Below are 17,455 nucleotides of genomic sequence, written 5' to 3' on the forward strand. Positions count from 1 at the left end.
CAAAAATCGAAGGGGGTTGAAGGGAGGAGGCGAAGGGGATTGGGCTTAGAGGGATGGTAGGGGAGGCGGTAGAGCCAAAGCCATAGCATTGGAGAAGGCAGGGAGAGGGAGGGCAAGGTCAGCGGTTGTGACATGAGATCAAAAGTGGTTAGGACTTATGAGTGGAGGTGGATGTGGAGGTAAAGGTGGTCGCGGCGGCATGAGCCACCAAAGATGAGGAAGAAGGCGGGGGCACCTCACCACCACTTTGGCTTCAGGAATAGTGGGGAAGGAGGAAGAGTGGGTCATCTAGCGGGCCTCATCGGCCCTGGCGTAGGGCGAGGCACATGGAAGAGGCACTGCAAGGTAGGGAGGTGGCCTCATGCGCGAGCTCAAGATCTAGTGGTCGGAGACGTGCGCTGCGACCATGGAAAAAGGAAAAGAAGAATATTAGGTTAATATACTTTAGTCGTGATCTATATTGTCAAAAAGCTTTAAATTTGTAAATATTTTTAGGTGTCTGAAAACTAGATAACCTTTTTTCTATAGTTTGTTCATGCCGTTATAATATAGGGGCATCAGAATAATCAGAGTAGTCGTCTTAGATTTTTCTTGGACTAATGATAGGTATCACACAGTAATTTTCCTAAAAGAATGATAGGTGTCACGCACTTGATAATTAGCAGAAAATAATGTTATAGAGAACAACGGTTTTCAACTTTTCATCGAGGAAAGGTGTAAATATGCAATGCATTGAAGAAAAAAAATCCTGATCGATAAGCATTTAAAAGCCAGCTTGATTCACAATATGGGACATACGTTACTACAAACCATAGAAGATAGTTGTAAGTTTCTATCCCATATATATAATTAACCTGTATCATCATTAGCTGTATTCTGCCAAGTTCATAAAAACGCCCTATAAAAAAAAATCCCAGGCTTTGCGCGTCTATTCTGCCCTTTCTCCAACTCTTTTTTGCTGAAGAGTTTTGCTCTCCGCGGCGCGTCGCCATGGAGATCAAGGGCAATCTCCGCCGCTTCTTCGTCTTCCTCTTCGAGCTGTGGCTCGCGGCCACCCTTGTCCTGGTCCTGCTATGCGTGCTCGCCAACACGGGGGGATCGCCGGAGATGCCGGCGGCGGCGGAAGTCTGCAACTGCAGTCAGATTGGAATCGCTTCTTCTCGCATATCAGAAGAAGTTACTGGTACCAGCGGTAATTCCAACGAGGTAATAATGCTTTTGTACTCGATCTCGATATGTATGGTGATGTTTTTTTTTTCTTTTTCTTTGTTCTGTTTAATTTTGTGCTCTGTTGTATGGTTCTGTACTTCTGTGTTAGTTCATGACAGTAGCAATCTGAAATCTTCAGTTTCATATACCATGTTTCTTACAGCCCCAAATGATTAAATCTTATATCTTGTCTTTGCTTAAGCAGAAAAAATGTTTATTTATGAAGAGGAACCATAAGTACAATTTTTCGAACCATTAGATTTGCGCGGCAAAAGAAAGGCTTTCTTTAAGAAGGGAAACACGAATCTTTGATCACATCTAACGGTTAGAAAATTGTATTATATCTTCAAAAGTAACGGAAAAGCCCGCGCAATCGTACGGCTATATTATAGAGCGTAGCTGTATTGTTTATGTCTCATGATCGGTATGATTATAATCATGGTCTATTGATCATGTTTCTGATACGACTATAGTTAACACATATTATTATAATCTAGGCCTGTTAAAACAAGAGGCGCATCATCGTTTTTTCTCGAGATAGGTATTGCGTATTTGATAATTAGCAGAAAAATAGAAAAACAAATGGCATATGTGACAATTGTTGAGTAGGAGAAAGGAGTAATGCAACATTTATGGGCATTGACAAAAAGGGAAAACAATGATGTTATTCCGATTACCATTAAAGATCCAGATTTTATTCCACAGACAACATTCACATGTGACAAAATCACAGAAAAAGAAAAGATCAACGTACATATTTAGTCCTTACCTTCTTTTAGAGCTTATATAATACTGTATAAATAAGTATAAAGTGAGGTTGATTTCATTTCAGTTTTGCAGGAACGTACGGAAACCACTTCAAATAGTCATTTTTTTGTGCTTAATAAGAATAATGATGCTTTCATCATATATATGTGAATATGCCACCTGTCAAATAGTGCTGAAAAGATTCAGTACAGTACTTCCCTTCACAAAACACAGTTAGCTAGCTCATTAAAACAGTCATGATCCTACTTCCTAGAAATGAACTGTTAGCCGTGTACATTCATTTAGGATGAAGAGGCGGGGTTATATAATCCATTATCAAGAAAACAAATAGAGATTTACTCCGATCCAGCAAAACAGTATCTTGCTCCACGTAGACATGATGCCTATATAATCTGAACACACAAGTACTGTTCTGAAGAAACTCTGAACACTCAAATATTGATTCAAAAATTGTACTGCAGTTCTCATTTAGGAAGTGAATAGCTACACTTCAAAAGAATTTATCCTTTTTTACATCTCCAATCGACACCCTTAATTTGGATTTCAATATTCCAGTCAAGTTTTGCAGATTTAGCTGAGCTTCTGCCCAAGGTGGCAACCGACGACAGGACGGTGATCATCACGTCGGTGAACGAGGCGTTCGCGCGGCCAAACTCCCTCCTCGTCCTCTTCCGCGAGAGCTTCGCCGCCGGCGAGAAGATCGCCCACCTCCTCGACCACGTCCTCGTCGTCGCCGTCGACCCCGCCGCGTTCCACCACTGCCGCGCTGTGCACCCTCACTGCTACCACCTCAAGGTGGACACCACGAACCTCAGCTCGGCCAACAACTTCATGAGCGAGGCCTACGTCGAGCTCGTCTGGACCAAGCTCTCCCTCCAGCAACGCGTCCTCGAGCTCGGCTACAACTTCCTCTTCACGGTAATGATCAAATCAACCTCGCTAAGATGTATCGTTTTCTAAGCTTCAACTTTTTATTTTACTTTTTCTCCTTTTCCCTGGCATAAGCCGGTTTAGCTAATTGCGTTGTATAATTATAACTCTTTTCTTCTAATATATTGACATGCAATCCTTTTACGTGTTCGTGAAAAATTAGCAAGATGTATCAGTTTCCTCTTCTAATCAGGAACTCAAAGATCGATCGATTCAGCTAATGGTGCGATGATGATTTCGTGTTGTAGGACGTGGATATCTTGTGGTTCAGGGACCCGTTCCGGCACATCGGGGTGTACGCCGACATGACGACGTCGTGCGACGTGTTCAACGGCGATGGCGACGACCTGAGCAACTGGCCCAACACCGGGTTCTACTACGTGAAGTCGACGAACCGGACAGTAGAGATGCTGCGGCGGTGGCGGGCGGCGCGGGCGAGGTACCCGCCGAACCACGAGCAGAACATCTTCAACTACATCAAGCACGAGCTCGCCGCCGGCCTCGGCGTGCGCGTCCGCTTCCTCGACACCGCCGTGTTCGGCGGCTTCTGCCAGCTCTTCCGCAACGACATGGCGAGGGCGTGCACCATGCACGCCAACTGCTGCGTCGGCCTCGGCAACAAGCTCCATGACCTGAGGAGCGCGCTCGACCAGTGGGCGAACTACACGAGCCCTGCGCCGCCGGAGGGGAGGAAGAAGAAGAGCGGCGGCGGTGGCGGCGACCGCCGCGCCGGGTGGAGCGTCCCGGCCAAGTGCGGGACGCCGGACAAGAGGGGATGAGTCCGGGCCGGCGGCCGGTGTGGCGCGCCGCCGCGGCGGCGCCTGTAATTCAGGGAGACTAGCAAACGAGAAGGAATTGATAGCTGATGATTTGACTGATGTGTTGTTGTGCTGTTTGTAGTATTGAAAAGATGACATATGATGCAGCTAATTTGCTGATAAATTGATTTGTCATTTGATAGATCTTTCAAATATGAAAGGTAAGTCCGCCCATGCCCTCCTCCATTTTAAATTACTCAATCAGTTCATATTATAATTCATTTGATTTTTTTTCTTAATTAAGCCTTTTTAAGTTCCATCAAGTTTATAAAAAAATATACTAATATTTTTAATAAAAACAAAACAACTTTTTTAAGTAGACCCATGCCCTCCTCTGTTTTTAAATAACTTACGCCGAACATTGATTATTTCTAAAATTCTATCACTCTTTTTCCGCAAAAAAATAAAACTACAAAATTATACTAGTGTATTGTTAAAGTTTATTCCATCCTATATGGAACTTTTGTTCGTCTTAGTTTGATCATTTAGGAGTTACTACTAACATTTATTTGAAAATGGAGGATAATATATTGACGTGCGCGTTCCGGATAATACTACAGTCTACATGTACATACTTGGGCACTATTTTTTTTTTCTTAAGGAGATCTTACGCTTCAAGCGCTAGGCTCCAGAACTACGCCCGTGATCCGGGAGATCGACGCTGTATATACATGTAAACTACTCATTTTTTTTTTCTTTCACGCTTAGCTTCGAAGCGTTTGTTGGCGAATCCAGGGCCACGTGTCAGATAATTGTATAACCGGTTTCAGAGTAAGTCGAGACCACCATTGAAAAATACCGAGCCGTGTTACGGGATCAGCACTCAAAGATACTGTTCATTCTGGAGAAAACAGATTGACACTTCACTCAAAGGCAAAATTTCCAAGTCACATGTGCACTCGAGAAATTAAGTCCCCGATCTGGTCGTCGTTTGGAAGGAACCCTGCTCTGTGTTTAATTATACAGCGATATTGACCTTTGGATGTTATATTTGACAATTCATCCATTTTATAGAAAAGTAATGTATAAATATGAAAGAAATTCTGAATGTACAGATATGAAAGAAATTCTAAGTCATGTTTAAAGTATCTTTAATAATAAAATAAGTCATAACAAGATAAATAATACTTCATTTAATAAATTTAATTAAAACAAATGATCAAACGCCATACTTTAAAATTAATATTGATGTACTTGTATATCTAATAAGTACTACACTCTGTCTTCGAATATAAGAGGCTTTTTATTTAAAAAATATAGGAAAACATAAGAGATTTTTTTAAAAAAAACATAGGAGATTTTGACCCTGTAACTAGATGATCAAAATTCTCTAAAATTTTAGAACAGAGATATCAGATGAATAATAGCATTTGCTTCCGTATATATTGGAGCTCTGTTCCCCATGTACTTCCCTCCTGGGTTGTTGGCACTTGGCAACATGAGTGGCCATTATTACCATCACCTGACCTCCTTCCTCCTAGGAGCTCTTCTGCCCACCGTGCTGCTCTTCTTCCTCGCCTCCGACCGGGTGAGCGAGCGGCTGCCCACCATATCGAGCTTGGGCAATGGAGCTCTCGTGATCGGTGGCCGTGCTACTGCTCGAGAAGGTGGTGACCTCACAGGCGTCGATGGCTCAGCACCTGCCCCAGCAGAAAAGGTTTGATCGATTTTATCTCTGCTGTTACAGTGGGGAAAAAAGCTCTGTGCAGATTAGTATTGTTGCTGGAATTTTGTGATTTCATTCTTTTTAACATTATTGATGTTAACATGTTACACTTACGGAGTTACGGCCTTACGGGCAATATAATCATCCTTTGCTACACCGTTTGCACTTTACATCCGTGTTGTATAAAAGCATTTCATACTTCGCGCTTTATTTCCTGCAAGATATGTGAATGAATGTGTGTCCTGCAAAATAGAACGTATATATTTCATGAAAACAAAGTAGAGATGATGATTTGACATAGCTTTGGTTATGGGCTAATGATGAGAACATTAAACTAATAAAAACTACACGTGTGAGCGATTATTAGCTCGTGTTTCCTTAAGCTTTTGCTGGGTTTTTTAAGACTTGTTTATGTGCGCTAGTTTACGTGAATTTGTGTAATAATTGGTTGTACCTCGTTGAGCAAAGACCGGGATTTTATTCTATTACATAAAAACATGTTGAGTTCTAAAAATACAAGAAAATTATAAATAATATGTCATATTTATATGAGATTTAAAATATAATAGATAATAATTATTAGTGGGTGATAATATGCCATACCTGTATATTGAGCTTAGAGTTAGTGGGTACCAAATACCAACTATAAATATGGTTATTTGTAAAATCCAATTCTTTTCAACCCAAGTAGAAAATGTTTATTCCCCTCGCAAAAAAAATGTTTATTCCTACTTGTCAAAAAAAAAAGGGGGGAAACCGATCTTTTTTGTGTTGTAATTGAACAAGCAGAGAGTTTGTGCGGGCCTTGCATTTAGTCCAGGTTTCTTCGGCAGTGTAGGCTCTAGGTTTATAGGGGCCACAACTGGGCCGCTACTCGGGATTTCGGTTATTTTCTAAAGGAAAAAAATTCTCCATATTGCGTTGACCCAACTTGACCATCCGTGCGCTACGTGTCGTCGTGGCAAATCTGCGACATGCGCAGGAGAAATTCCCCGGCCTGGCGGAGCTGCTGCCGGAGGTGGCCATGGAGGACAAGACGGTGATCATCACGTCGGTGAACGACGCGTGGGCGGCGCCGGGCTCCCTCCTCGACCTCTTCCGTGACAGCTTCCACAACGGCGACGGCATCGCCCACCTCCTCGACCACGTCCTCGTCGTCGCCGTCGACGCCGGCGGCTTCCGCCGCTGCAAGGCCGTCCACCCCCACTGCTACCTCCTCGACGTCGTCGTCGTCAGCTCCGGCGCCGGCGACGCCGCCAACCTCAGCTCCGCCAACCGCTTCATGTCCAGGGGCTACCTCGAGCTCGTCTGGGCCAAGCTCTCCCTCCAGCAGCGCGTCCTCGAGCTCGGCTACAGCTTCCTCTTCACCGACGTCGACGTCATGTGGCTCCGCGACCCGTTCCGGCACATCACTCTCTACGCCGACGTGACCATCTCGTCGGACCATTTCCACGGCGACGCCGGCGACGTGGCCGGGAACTCGCCCAACACGGGGTTCTACCACGTGAGGCCGACGAACCGGACGGTGGAGATGCTGCGGCGGTGGCGGGCGGCGAGGTCGCGGTTCCCGCCGGCGAGCCACGACCAGAACGTCTTCGACGGCATCAAGCGCGAGCTCGCCGGCGGCGAGCTCCGTGTCAGGATCGCGTTCCTGGACACGGCGGTCTTCGCCGGCTTCTGCGAGTACCGCCCCGACGCCGGCAGGGTGTGCACGGTGCACGCCAACTGCTGCGTCGGGCTGGAGAACAAGGTGCTCGACCTCAAGAACGTGCTCGCCGACTGGAAGAACTACACGGCCGGCCTGACGTCGCCGGAGAAGAAGGGTGCCAACAAGTTCAGGTGGACGTTCCCGGCCAAGTGCAAGGCGTCGTTGAAACGGCACTGACCATGAAGTCCGGGAATGGTCAAAGATTAATTATTCTATACATAGGTTAATAACTAGCCGTGGATTATCAAGGGTTTTGCTCCAATCTGTCAATGTGGTTGAATGTGTCACAGTTGCAGGTTTTGACTCTTTATGTACGCGTACTTTCCCAACATTTATATTTTTTTTGTCAAAATAATATTTAGCACAAGTCTAAACCGGAAGCTACTTGTTTCTTCTTCTTAGTGGCGGAGCCAGGATAAAGTTACAGTGGGGGCTCCTCAGCCTTTTGGGCCTTATAACAATCTCAGACAAAGTCTATTTTAACCTCCCTACAATAGATATATGGATTTAAATTTTAGGAGGTCTTAATGGGGGCATTAATAGTTTATTGGGAGGTGTGGGGGGGGGGGGGGCCTCCGCCACTGTTCTTCTGATGGTATAAACAGACCAAAATACACGTGTAGAAAATAGTACTCCAACTTATATATATATATTGTTTACTCTAAAAGGAACTACTATAATTTTTTCTTTTGCTTCCAGGATAAATTTAGAAACTTATATAGTTTAACGTCATAAAATTTATATTCTTAGGTTCACGTGTAAGAAATACTTTCACAATATGTAGTTTATAATTAAGCTGGTAAACTATGTGCATTTTTAGAAAATAAGGGAGTGATGTTACAAATCTTGGACACTTCGAATAAATAGAACTCCAGCATTTTAGAAAAAAAAAAGGGATAGGAAATGTATGCGGCCTTGCTTGGGTTAATGACGGGTATATATATTGTAATGAAGAAATACATGCACACGCTGACGCAGTTGCGTAACGTGCCGCCTAGCTAGCGAAACTGCATGCAGGATGATGGAGTCGCCTTGTTGATCAATCACAAAAATCTTTTGACAAAGTAATCCATGGCCTGGTCAATCAACCCAGCTACCATGCACGAAACAGAGACGAAACATATTTGCAGGGAGACAATTGCCAAGCTTCTTATTGCGCCCTCTCTCTCTCTCTTATCTGTTCATCACGATCGATCAGCCAGCCACATTTGGTTAGAATTTCAAAGAGAGATCGAGATATATATGGGGTTGAGATTGGGAGGCAGCATCATGACGATCAACCGGAGCCACGTCGTGTCGTTCCTCGCCGGCGCCGCTCTGCCGGCGTTGCTGCTCTTCTTCCTCGCCTCCGACAGGGTGGGCGAGCAGCTGGCGATCGTGTCCAGATGGGGGGTACAACGACGGTGCTGCCCTTACTGATCACGAACTGCAACAGGTAACAACAAGAACAAAAAAAAAAAAAAAAACGTATTCTTGCTGATGGATGCATATATATGCACGTGCATGATGCGTGGACATATCGATCGCCTTTAATTTTACTTGATGGCTCGCAAGCTCTTCATTATGCGTTGCCAAGGTTGGTATATACTCCACGTTGTGTATGGCTGCACGTACGATTATAAGTACGGATGGATTGTGTTGGGGAAAATAAACAGAAGAAACGAACGATCAGCTAGCTAGATTTAGTTGGCAAAATGGAGGTTGAATGATCGACCAGCTATTTTAGCTCTCATTCGCTCGGAATCGCTCCGAGAATGGAAACTTCTCTTTTCATATCACCTTCTCTCGAGACGACACCACCTTCTCTTTTCATATCACTTAAATAGTTATAATATTTTATAACAAAATAGATTAATATGCCATATATCACTTCATAAATAAAACTCACATTCAATATCTACAAATTATGACAAGACGAATAAATTAAATTTCAACTAATAGCATGTGTATATTTGTAGTAATTTTTTTACAATGTGTGGAGGTCAAATTTAAACTTACTTATTTATGAAAAGAGTGATGCTCCGCTGCTTTCTACCAGTATTATTATGGGTAAATTAGTAATTTAGTAATACAATGATTAGCAATTACTTTATCATTTTTGTTTGTTCCTTGACTAAATCGATCTAACGTTTTAATCAAATCTTATTCTAAACATTAATGTTTAAATATTTAGGCCTCTTTGATTGAAAGGAAATTTATAGGAATTTTAAAGGATTTCATTCCTATAGGTATTTTTCCTATATATCCCTTTGAATCAAATGAATGAATCCTATGTAATCCCATAAAATTCCTATGGAATGCCTATTCCCATACAAGTTTTGGAGGAAATTTAACATGAGGTTCTACCTCGTGTTAAGAATCCTTTTAGGGCCCCTTTGAATCAAAAGAATTATATGGAAACAACTTGCGGATATATGAGGAGTTCCGGATAAGGAAAGACAACCAGAGTTCTACATGGAAACGATAAGGACTACTCAGATTGTATCCATATTGGTTTTTCTAGTTCTACTTGGACAAGGGAATACCTATGGGTATAAATACAAGGCCCCATAGGATGAGAGGGGGGACAATCAACACCCACCACAACATACACGGAACAACATAAGCCACAACATACAAGCCAACATATGCTAAGACCGGCTTCGGCCAACGGGATGTAGGGTTATTACCTGACAATTCAGGGGCCTGAACATTGTATAAAAATCCATGTCTCCATCTCTTTTATCTCAGTCTCGCGTATATCCTAGTACCAACGATTCCCATACTATGCAAATACCGGAATCGCGACATCAAACGTCGACAATCTTGACAAATTTTTAAATTTTTTTGAATAATTTTTAAATGTTATACACAAAACGACGGGTGCCTCCGGGAGAGACAAAAATCCACTTCCGTGATATCTCTAGTCTTACTGCATCTGTAATTCTGCATGAATTCCGGCAACTAGCTTAGCTAACAAACTGGTTAATTGGTTAAATATAATACTACTGAGTCAATGGTTGTAATTAACAGACTGATTAATTTTCACCGGAGGTCAATTGTTGTTTTTTCACTCCAACCCAATCTTTAGTCCTGTTGCTACTACCTCCGTCCCAAAATACTTGTCGCTTTAAGTTTTTAGTTTGTAACTTTTGATCATTTGTCTTATTAAAAAATCATGAAATTATTATTTATTTTTTTGACTTGCTTTATTATCAAAAGCACTTTAAGTATGACTTATCTTTTTTACATTTGCACTAATTTATCAATAAGACGAATGGTTAAACGTTAAAAAAAAATAAATCAAAGCGACACTAATTTAGGACGAATGCATTATACTGCTTCTCATAAAATAAAAAATATTCATCCAAATAGTTCAGTTTTTAAAATTTTGAGAAATTGTCATTGAACAATCAAAAAATGAACTACGGAGTAGAAATTAATCTTTATGCTTTCTCTAGATTCTCACAAGCTGGGTTTTCACCGGCAGCTTAATTAGAATCTAAAGATCTCCAAACATTCCCTTTGTCATTTTTGTTCATCTATGCGTGATTGTACTCGTCGCCCTCGTGCATCCAGTTGAATCTCTATATAGCGCAGGTGATCTGCGCAAATACAAGTCCAAACCGGAGGCTGCATTGGTGTATAGTCTTCGTCGTGTACGACTTAAACGGATTAAGAGAAGTCTTCACATTGATCACCTACACCATTGACTCTTGACAGAGGTGAAAACAAATTCCACATGACCTAATCAACACTCAAAAGGCAGAGCGCGCTGAGTCGTTTAATTACCGCGGGCGGGCACGAGGAGGAAGAAAGTGAGAAAATACACGCAAATCCAGACATCGTAGCCATGATGATTTTGACGTCAAAGCCATCGAGTTAATTAGTTAGTGTTACCGGCTTATCTTTTCGTTTATACTTTGAATTTTAAATTTAAAGTTGATTTTTGACTTTTTTTTATCGTAGTTTATTTTGTAATATTTTTTTGATAGTTAAGAATATGTATATAAAATTTGTATTTACAAATTATTTTTTATTTGTAAACATATCGTTTTGTTTTTTCCTCCGATGGGCTCTGTTGATCGTCCTAGCTATTGGCCAATCCCACTGTCGATCCTTTTGACAAAATAGATTCTCATATATCCATCGTTGAATCGAGAACCGTGCGTAGTTTAAGTAGTAGGAGTACGTGGCAATGAAACAGTAGTTAGCTTAGCTAGCTAAGTACAGCTCTGCTGCTAAGCTCTTCATAATTCCTCTCTTAGCCTTTCACAAGTACTCTAGAGAGCAGCAGGGAGAGCGAGATGGGGTTGGGGTTGGGAGGCGGCGGCGGCATGGCGATGATCAACCGGAACCACGTCGTGTCGTTCCTCGCCGGCGCCGCGCTGCCGACGTTGCTGCTCTTCTTCCTCGCGTCCGACAAGGTGAGCGAGCAGCTGGCGATCGTGTCGAGATGGGGGAGTGGTGGATCATCGTCGGCGGCGGCGGCGGATCATGATCTCAGAGGCGCCGGTGGCGACGCTGCTCCTCCTCCTGCTCAACAGGTAAGAAACTAACAAATTAAATTGATGGATTAGTCCAGCTTCATTAGTTACATGCATGCGCGATCACCTTTTCCTTTTGTGTATTTTCACCCGAATCTATCTTCGCCCTTGTGCCCGGGCAAAACCCCTTAATTTGGTGATTTATGGCTTGGCTAATTCTGGAGAGAGTTTATACGTTGTTCTTTTGCTACAACAAGTTTCATATCGTATGAAATTGTTAGTTCTCAGATGAATTTTTTTCAGATGAAAGTCTTTCGGATATGTACGTTGTTATAACGTGACGTTGTTGAGCACGTACGTAGTACGTAGGATATGTCCGCAGATTGCACCGTGCAGTAACGGGCCAATTTATCCCGACCTCAAACTGCTGGTTCTAGTGGGCTTTTTTTGTCTAGCTGTTGAGCCCATCATCCAGAGGCAGATTTTGTTCAGCCCATGTAGATTGAACGAGCCCATGGGCCATGGCACCCTGTGCAGGAGAAATTCCCGGGCTTGCCGGAGTTGCTGCCGAAGGTGGCGATGGAGGACAGGACGGTGATCATCACGTCGGTGAACGAGGCGTGGGCGGCGCCGGGGTCCCTCCTCGACCTCTACCGCGACAGCTTCAAGAACGGCGAGGGGATCGCCCACCTCCTCGACCATGTCCTCGTCGTCGCCGTCGACCCCGCCGGCTTCCGCCGCTGCAAGGCCGTCCACCCCCACTGCTACCTCCTCCACGTCAAGTCCATCAACCTCACCTCCGCCACCCGCTTCATGTCCAGGGAGTACCTCGAGCTCGTCTGGACCAAGCTCTCCCTCCAGCAGCGCGTCCTCGAGCTCGGCTACAACTTCCTCTTCACGGTAATGTACAAATCTAATGGAAAAAACTATTCATCCTCTAAGGGGTATCCCTCGTTTATGCATGTCACTTATAAAGTCATCAAAAAATTAAAAAAATTAGTATGATAGATCAATATATGATATGCCACTTCACAAACATACATATTCAAATTCAACTTATACCAATAAAAATAAAATTAACAAATTTGACTATGAAAAGAACACGCAATTTTAACACGGTCAAACTTCTTGTTTTTTTTTTGAATTGTATAAGTCAAATTTTAACTTGTATGTTTGCGAAAAGATATACCATATATTGATATATCTTGATAATTTTTTTCAGTTTTTTTAATAACTTTTTGAACGCAATGTACAAAATGAGAGGATGTTCCTTCGATGGACAAAAATCCACTTCCAAATCTAGCAAATCATTGAGCTCTGGAGATCATCAATGGCGATCGATTTGCTGAATTGATTCTGTACCATGTTAATTAGGACTGTGACATGGTGTTGTTCCGTGACCCGTTCCGGCACATCGCGGTGTACGCCGACATGAGCACGTCGTCGGACGACTACTCCGCGGCGCGGGCGCCGCTGGACAACCCGCTCAACACGGGGCTCTACTACGTGAAGGCGACGAGCCGGAGCGTGGAGATGCTCCGCTACTGGCAGGCGGCGCGGCCGCGGTTCCCCGGCGCGCACGACCAGGCGGTGTTCGGCCACATCAAGCACGAGCTCGTCGCCAAGCTGCGGGCCAGGATCGAGCCGCTCGACACGCTCTACTTCGGCGGCTTCTGCGAGTACCACGACGACCTCGCCCGCGCCGTCACCATGCACGCCGACTGCTGCGTCGGCCTCGACACCAAGGTGCACGACCTCACCGACATCGCCGCCGACTGGAAGAACTACACGGGCATGTCGCCGGAGGAGAGGAAGAAGGGGGGTTTCAAGTGGACGTACCCCACCCGGTGCCGGAATTCGATTGGATGGCGTAAACCTGTTCATCCCTAAATTGTCAAGAGAATTAATGGTTGAAGCTAATTTGATGTCACTGAAATTGCAGCATTCTGTTGTTGTATGAACTATATGTCAATCGACAATGAACCTTAATTATCAGTTGAATTAACACTAGGACAATGTAAGAACTGAGCTATTCTGGAATAAATCTGAATAAATGAGAGGTTGTTCAGATGAAGGGAAACTATGATGCCTCTGATGTACTTGTGCTAGTATTGAACTATACTCCCTCCATTTCAAAAAAACCTCAACCTACGAGGAATGTAATCCCTCCTAATACTACGAATGAGGTTTATCCGAATTCATTGTATTAGAAGAGGCGTAGGTTAAGTTTTTTTTTGGAGAGAGAAGATGCATGTGTATTTTATGTTTGGATTGAAGTCTGTGAAGGCATGTACTACTGTTTTTTTTCCAAAAGAAACAGATTCTGAATTCTGATAGTGGTGCTGGCTACTTTAATCATTTTATGGAGGCAAAAAAGGTACAGTTTTGAATAATGGGTCATCTTCCGATTCTTCCAGTTCCAGGGACCTGTTGCCAATTAAATGGATGCCAGGAAATCAAATAGGCTGGTAATCAAGCTTCTGTCAACTCTGTCTCTTGTGTTGCTTTCTTCTCCGGATCGATGATTGTGACGTGAAGAAACGTACAATAATACAAAAGGCCCAACTCAACCTCATTTTACTTCCTCTGAACTGATGAATGTGACGTGAAGAAACAAAATGAATAGAAAATGCTCGACTAAATTATTTTGCGTTATCTCCAGAATCTCGAGTATGATGTGAGGCTGGAAAAATAATAAGAAATGGCTCGATCAATTTCTCAACCCAGCTGTATTTTCTTACGCTTCAATTCCAGTGACTTTCAGAGGGACCATCTGACAGTTCAGTTGGCCTTCTAATATGTGCACTGAAATGATTTGTTCTTCCATGATTCGCCTGCTCTTCAATTACACAGGTCGATTCGGTTTTCTTAGTGACCAACTTGCCCTTTTGCCTTATCCCACCATGTGCAGAACTGCAGCCTGTTACTCTATGTGGTTTGAGCAGTGTCGTCTGTTCATATACAGAGAAAAGTTCAGTTGTGAGGTCACCCAAAATTCACACTGCCTATCAATGGTCAATGGGGATAGAGGATCTGTCCCTTGCTGTGTCGGTTGTGTTACTTGTGTCCACACAAATAAAAAGACATGAATATTAGGGAATAAACTTATATCAAATAATTACAAAAATGAGGCTTCGAACCAAAGGCGTCTAGCCCATTACCTTATAGAGCTAGCCGGAAGATCTCTATGCATTTTTCACTTGTGTCCACACAAATACTTATGTGCATTCCTCTTGCAACAATCAATAGTAGTAGGATGGTGCAACGGCTATCAAGACATAAACATCTCTTTGATCTCCGTTCTTTATGAGTTCTTGGCATACAAAAATGCCCAACAACCATGCGTGCATGTCGATGTCTGAATATTTTCGGGTGGCATATCCTCTGAAGCTTCTGCAGCTACAAATTAAAAGAGGATCTCTAGGCCTCAATGATGAGAATAATTTGATCACGCACATCAGCTCATGATCACAATCCTCGTCTGTTTTTTCTCACGAAATCTGAACGGTCCATCGCTTGATCGACGGCTAGGAGACGGCGGTGATGGTGCAGGAGACATGGGAGTTGGAGGGCGTCCACGAACTGGCAGCTGTCAGTTTCCATGAAAAGTCAAGCTCTTGCAACAGAGCAGTGTACAAATACAGATTGCGACCTCCCGGATTACAGAGTTTTTGCTCATGCGAGGAAGTGCAGGCATGGCGAGCTCCAAGAATGGCCTATCTCCGGTGGTCGTCTTCCTCCTCGGCGCGGCGTCGGCCACCGCGCTGATCGTCTTCGTCTTCACCTCGACCGCGAGTCCCGCGTGGCCGACGCCGGAGGCAACTCCGGCGACAAGGCAGGAGAAGAAGGCTGCCGCCGTGGCTTGCGCTCCACGGGCGAAAGGGATAGATTCAGAGACGCGCAGAGCAGCAAGAACTAATCAGGTAAGCTGTTCTTGATATGCGCCATTGTTAACCAGCCGAGTCCAAGAACTGATGAACTAATTTGTGAATTGTGATGATTTCGCACGCAGACCGGCGGTGGGGACGACGACGACGAGTTCGCGAGGATTTTGCGGCGGGCGGCGATGGAGGACAGGACGGTGATCATGACGTCGGTGAACGAGGCGTGGGCGGCGCCGGGGTCGCTGATGGACTCGTTCCTGGAGAGCTTCAGGGTGGGGGAGAACATCTCGCATTTCGTCGAGCACATCGTGGTGGTGGCCATGGACGAGGGCGCGCTCCGGCGGTGCCGCGCCATCCACCCGCACTGCTACCTGCTGCTCCCGGAGGTCGCCGGCCTCGACCTCTCCGGCGCCAAGAGCTACATGACCAAGGACTACCTCGACCTCGTATGGAGCAAGCTCAAGCTGCAGCAGCGCGTCCTCGAGCTCGGCTACAACCTCCTCTTCACGGCAAGCTCCACCCATACATAAATCTTTTCGTCAATTCTAGTAGGCGTCCATGATTGTGGGAGAAACACGAGGCGTTGACGACGAGGAACACGACGCACGTTGGCGTTGGCAGGACGTTGACCTGGCGTGGTTCAGGAACCCGATGGTGCACATCACGGCGGCGGCGGACATCACGACGTCGAGCGACTTCTACTTCGGCGACCCGGACGACCTGGGGAACTACCCGAACACCGGGTTCATCTACTTCAAGGCCACGCCGCGCAACGCGCGCGCCATGGCGTACTGGCACGCGGCGCGGCGCCGGTTCCCCGGGGAGCACGACCAGTTCGTCTTCAACGAGATCAAGCGGGAGCTCGCCGCCGGCGCAGGCGAGGGCGGCGGCGTCGGCGTGAGGATCAGGTTCATCGACACGGCGGCGGTGAGCGGGTTCTGCCAGCTGGGGCGGGACCTGAACCGCATCGCGACCGTGCACATGACGTGCTGCATCGGGCTGGAGAACAAGCTGCACGACCTGAGGAACGTGATCCGGGACTGGAGGAGGTACGTGGCGCGGCCGCGGTGGGAGCGGCAGATGGGCAAGATCGGCTGGACGTTCGAGGGCGGCAAGTGCATACACTGATTCGTGCTGACAAAGCTAAGCTAAATACTCGCTCCGTTTTAGGTTATAAGATGTGTTGACCTTCGTTAAAGTCAAACTGCTTCAGGCTTAACTAAATATATAGATAAATAAAGTAATATTTTATTATCAAATTAGTTTTTATTAAATTAATAATTAAATATATTTTTATAATAAATTTATTTTGGATCGAAAATATTACTATTTTTTTATAAACTCGGTTAATTTGAAGTCTTATAATCTAAAATAGAGTCGTAGATTTTAATATTGCTCGGGGTTATACTTGAATCGTGCTCGAGGTTTGATTGCCCTGGAGAATTGGGATGGCATGTGGGACGGACGGTGGAGGATCGATGGATGGATGGAAGAAGCCTCTCCCCATGTTGTTCGTTCAATTTCATCTCTGTTTGTTCATATCTCAGGGAGTAGTATTAGTTCTGAACACATTAAATTGATGTACTATAGTTTGCACATGGGGTGATTTCGCCAATAATCAATATGACACTCTCTGAAGACTGGAGCCATTCATACAGAGTGTGTGTGATACAGTGATACTCCCTCTGTCCTATAATACTCCCTCTGTCCTATAAAATAAATGATTTATATAATGAGTATACACGTTTGTATATGAGTGTTTACTTTTATTTCGTGTTTTGAAAAAAAATCATTATACTACGCATACACATTATTAGTCTGATGATTTATTTCCTATGTTTTAATTAGCTTTGGCGTTGTGTGGATTAGGATAATCTCATTTTGTGAACTGCTTTTGCTTTTGTCATGGGTGCTCAATTACCTGAACTTTTAACCAAGTTAGCAAACGAAATATTGCATTGCAGAACATGTACTTTCTCCGTTTCACAATGTAAGTCATTCTAACA

General features: G+C 44.4%; 4 protein-coding genes across 4 annotated transcripts; all 4 read left to right on the forward strand.

Moving 5' to 3' along the window:
- The first annotated feature begins 990 nt into the window (after positions 1-990).
- Positions 991-3,686, forward strand: LOC127759880 (uncharacterized protein At4g15970-like). The gene is made up of 3 exons (XM_052284098.1): positions 991-1,206; positions 2,533-2,895; positions 3,156-3,686. Exons 1-3 carry the CDS (start codon positions 991-993, stop codon positions 3,684-3,686), a joined length of 1,110 nt encoding a protein of 369 aa, XP_052140058.1.
- A 1,441-nt stretch (positions 3,687-5,127) lies between these two features.
- Positions 5,128-7,421, forward strand: LOC127759889 (uncharacterized protein At1g28695-like). The gene is made up of 2 exons (XM_052284109.1): positions 5,128-5,382; positions 6,374-7,421. The coding sequence occupies exons 1-2, from the start codon at positions 5,128-5,130 to the stop codon at positions 7,274-7,276; spliced, it is 1,158 nt and encodes a 385-aa protein (XP_052140069.1). The 3' UTR covers positions 7,277-7,421.
- A 3,932-nt stretch (positions 7,422-11,353) lies between these two features.
- LOC127756311 (uncharacterized protein At4g15970-like) lies at positions 11,354-13,913 on the forward strand. Its single transcript, XM_052281691.1, has 3 exons — positions 11,354-11,625; positions 12,103-12,465; positions 12,940-13,913. The coding sequence occupies exons 1-3, from the start codon at positions 11,386-11,388 to the stop codon at positions 13,453-13,455; spliced, it is 1,119 nt and encodes a 372-aa protein (XP_052137651.1). The 5' UTR covers positions 11,354-11,385; the 3' UTR covers positions 13,456-13,913.
- A 1,310-nt stretch (positions 13,914-15,223) lies between these two features.
- LOC127756259 (uncharacterized protein At4g15970-like) lies at positions 15,224-17,232 on the forward strand. Its single transcript, XM_052281648.1, has 3 exons — positions 15,224-15,488; positions 15,578-15,958; positions 16,071-17,232. Exons 1-3 carry the CDS (start codon positions 15,243-15,245, stop codon positions 16,575-16,577), a joined length of 1,134 nt encoding a protein of 377 aa, XP_052137608.1. The 5' UTR covers positions 15,224-15,242; the 3' UTR covers positions 16,578-17,232.
- The last annotated feature ends 223 nt before the right edge of the window (positions 17,233-17,455 follow it).

This window comes from Oryza glaberrima, chromosome 1 (assembly GCF_000147395.1).
Source record: "Oryza glaberrima chromosome 1, OglaRS2, whole genome shotgun sequence".
NCBI classification, from domain to species: domain Eukaryota; kingdom Viridiplantae; phylum Streptophyta; class Magnoliopsida; order Poales; family Poaceae; genus Oryza; species Oryza glaberrima.

Bases quoted from the DNA above. Each gene is read 5' to 3' on its own strand.
- LOC127759880 (XM_052284098.1), top strand. From the start codon at position 991: ATGGAGATCAAGGGCAATCTCCGCCGCTTCTTCGTCTTCCTCTTCGAG. The intron at 1,207-2,532 runs GTAATAATGCTT...TCAATATTCCAG, and splicing joins CCAGCGGTAATTCCAACGAG to TCAAGTTTTGCAGATTTAGC. The intron at 2,896-3,155 runs GTAATGATCAAA...TTCGTGTTGTAG, and splicing joins GCTACAACTTCCTCTTCACG to GACGTGGATATCTTGTGGTT.
- LOC127759889 (XM_052284109.1), top strand. From the start codon at position 5,128: ATGTACTTCCCTCCTGGGTTGTTGGCACTTGGCAACATGAGTGGCCAT. The intron at 5,383-6,373 runs GTTTGATCGATT...CGACATGCGCAG, and splicing joins CACCTGCCCCAGCAGAAAAG to GAGAAATTCCCCGGCCTGGC.
- LOC127756311 (XM_052281691.1), top strand. From the start codon at position 11,386: ATGGGGTTGGGGTTGGGAGGCGGCGGCGGCATGGCGATGATCAACCGG. The intron at 11,626-12,102 runs GTAAGAAACTAA...CACCCTGTGCAG, and splicing joins CTCCTCCTCCTGCTCAACAG to GAGAAATTCCCGGGCTTGCC. The intron at 12,466-12,939 runs GTAATGTACAAA...CATGTTAATTAG, and splicing joins GCTACAACTTCCTCTTCACG to GACTGTGACATGGTGTTGTT.
- LOC127756259 (XM_052281648.1), top strand. From the start codon at position 15,243: ATGCGAGGAAGTGCAGGCATGGCGAGCTCCAAGAATGGCCTATCTCCG. The intron at 15,489-15,577 runs GTAAGCTGTTCT...TTTCGCACGCAG, and splicing joins GAGCAGCAAGAACTAATCAG to ACCGGCGGTGGGGACGACGA. The intron at 15,959-16,070 runs GCAAGCTCCACC...TGGCGTTGGCAG, and splicing joins GCTACAACCTCCTCTTCACG to GACGTTGACCTGGCGTGGTT.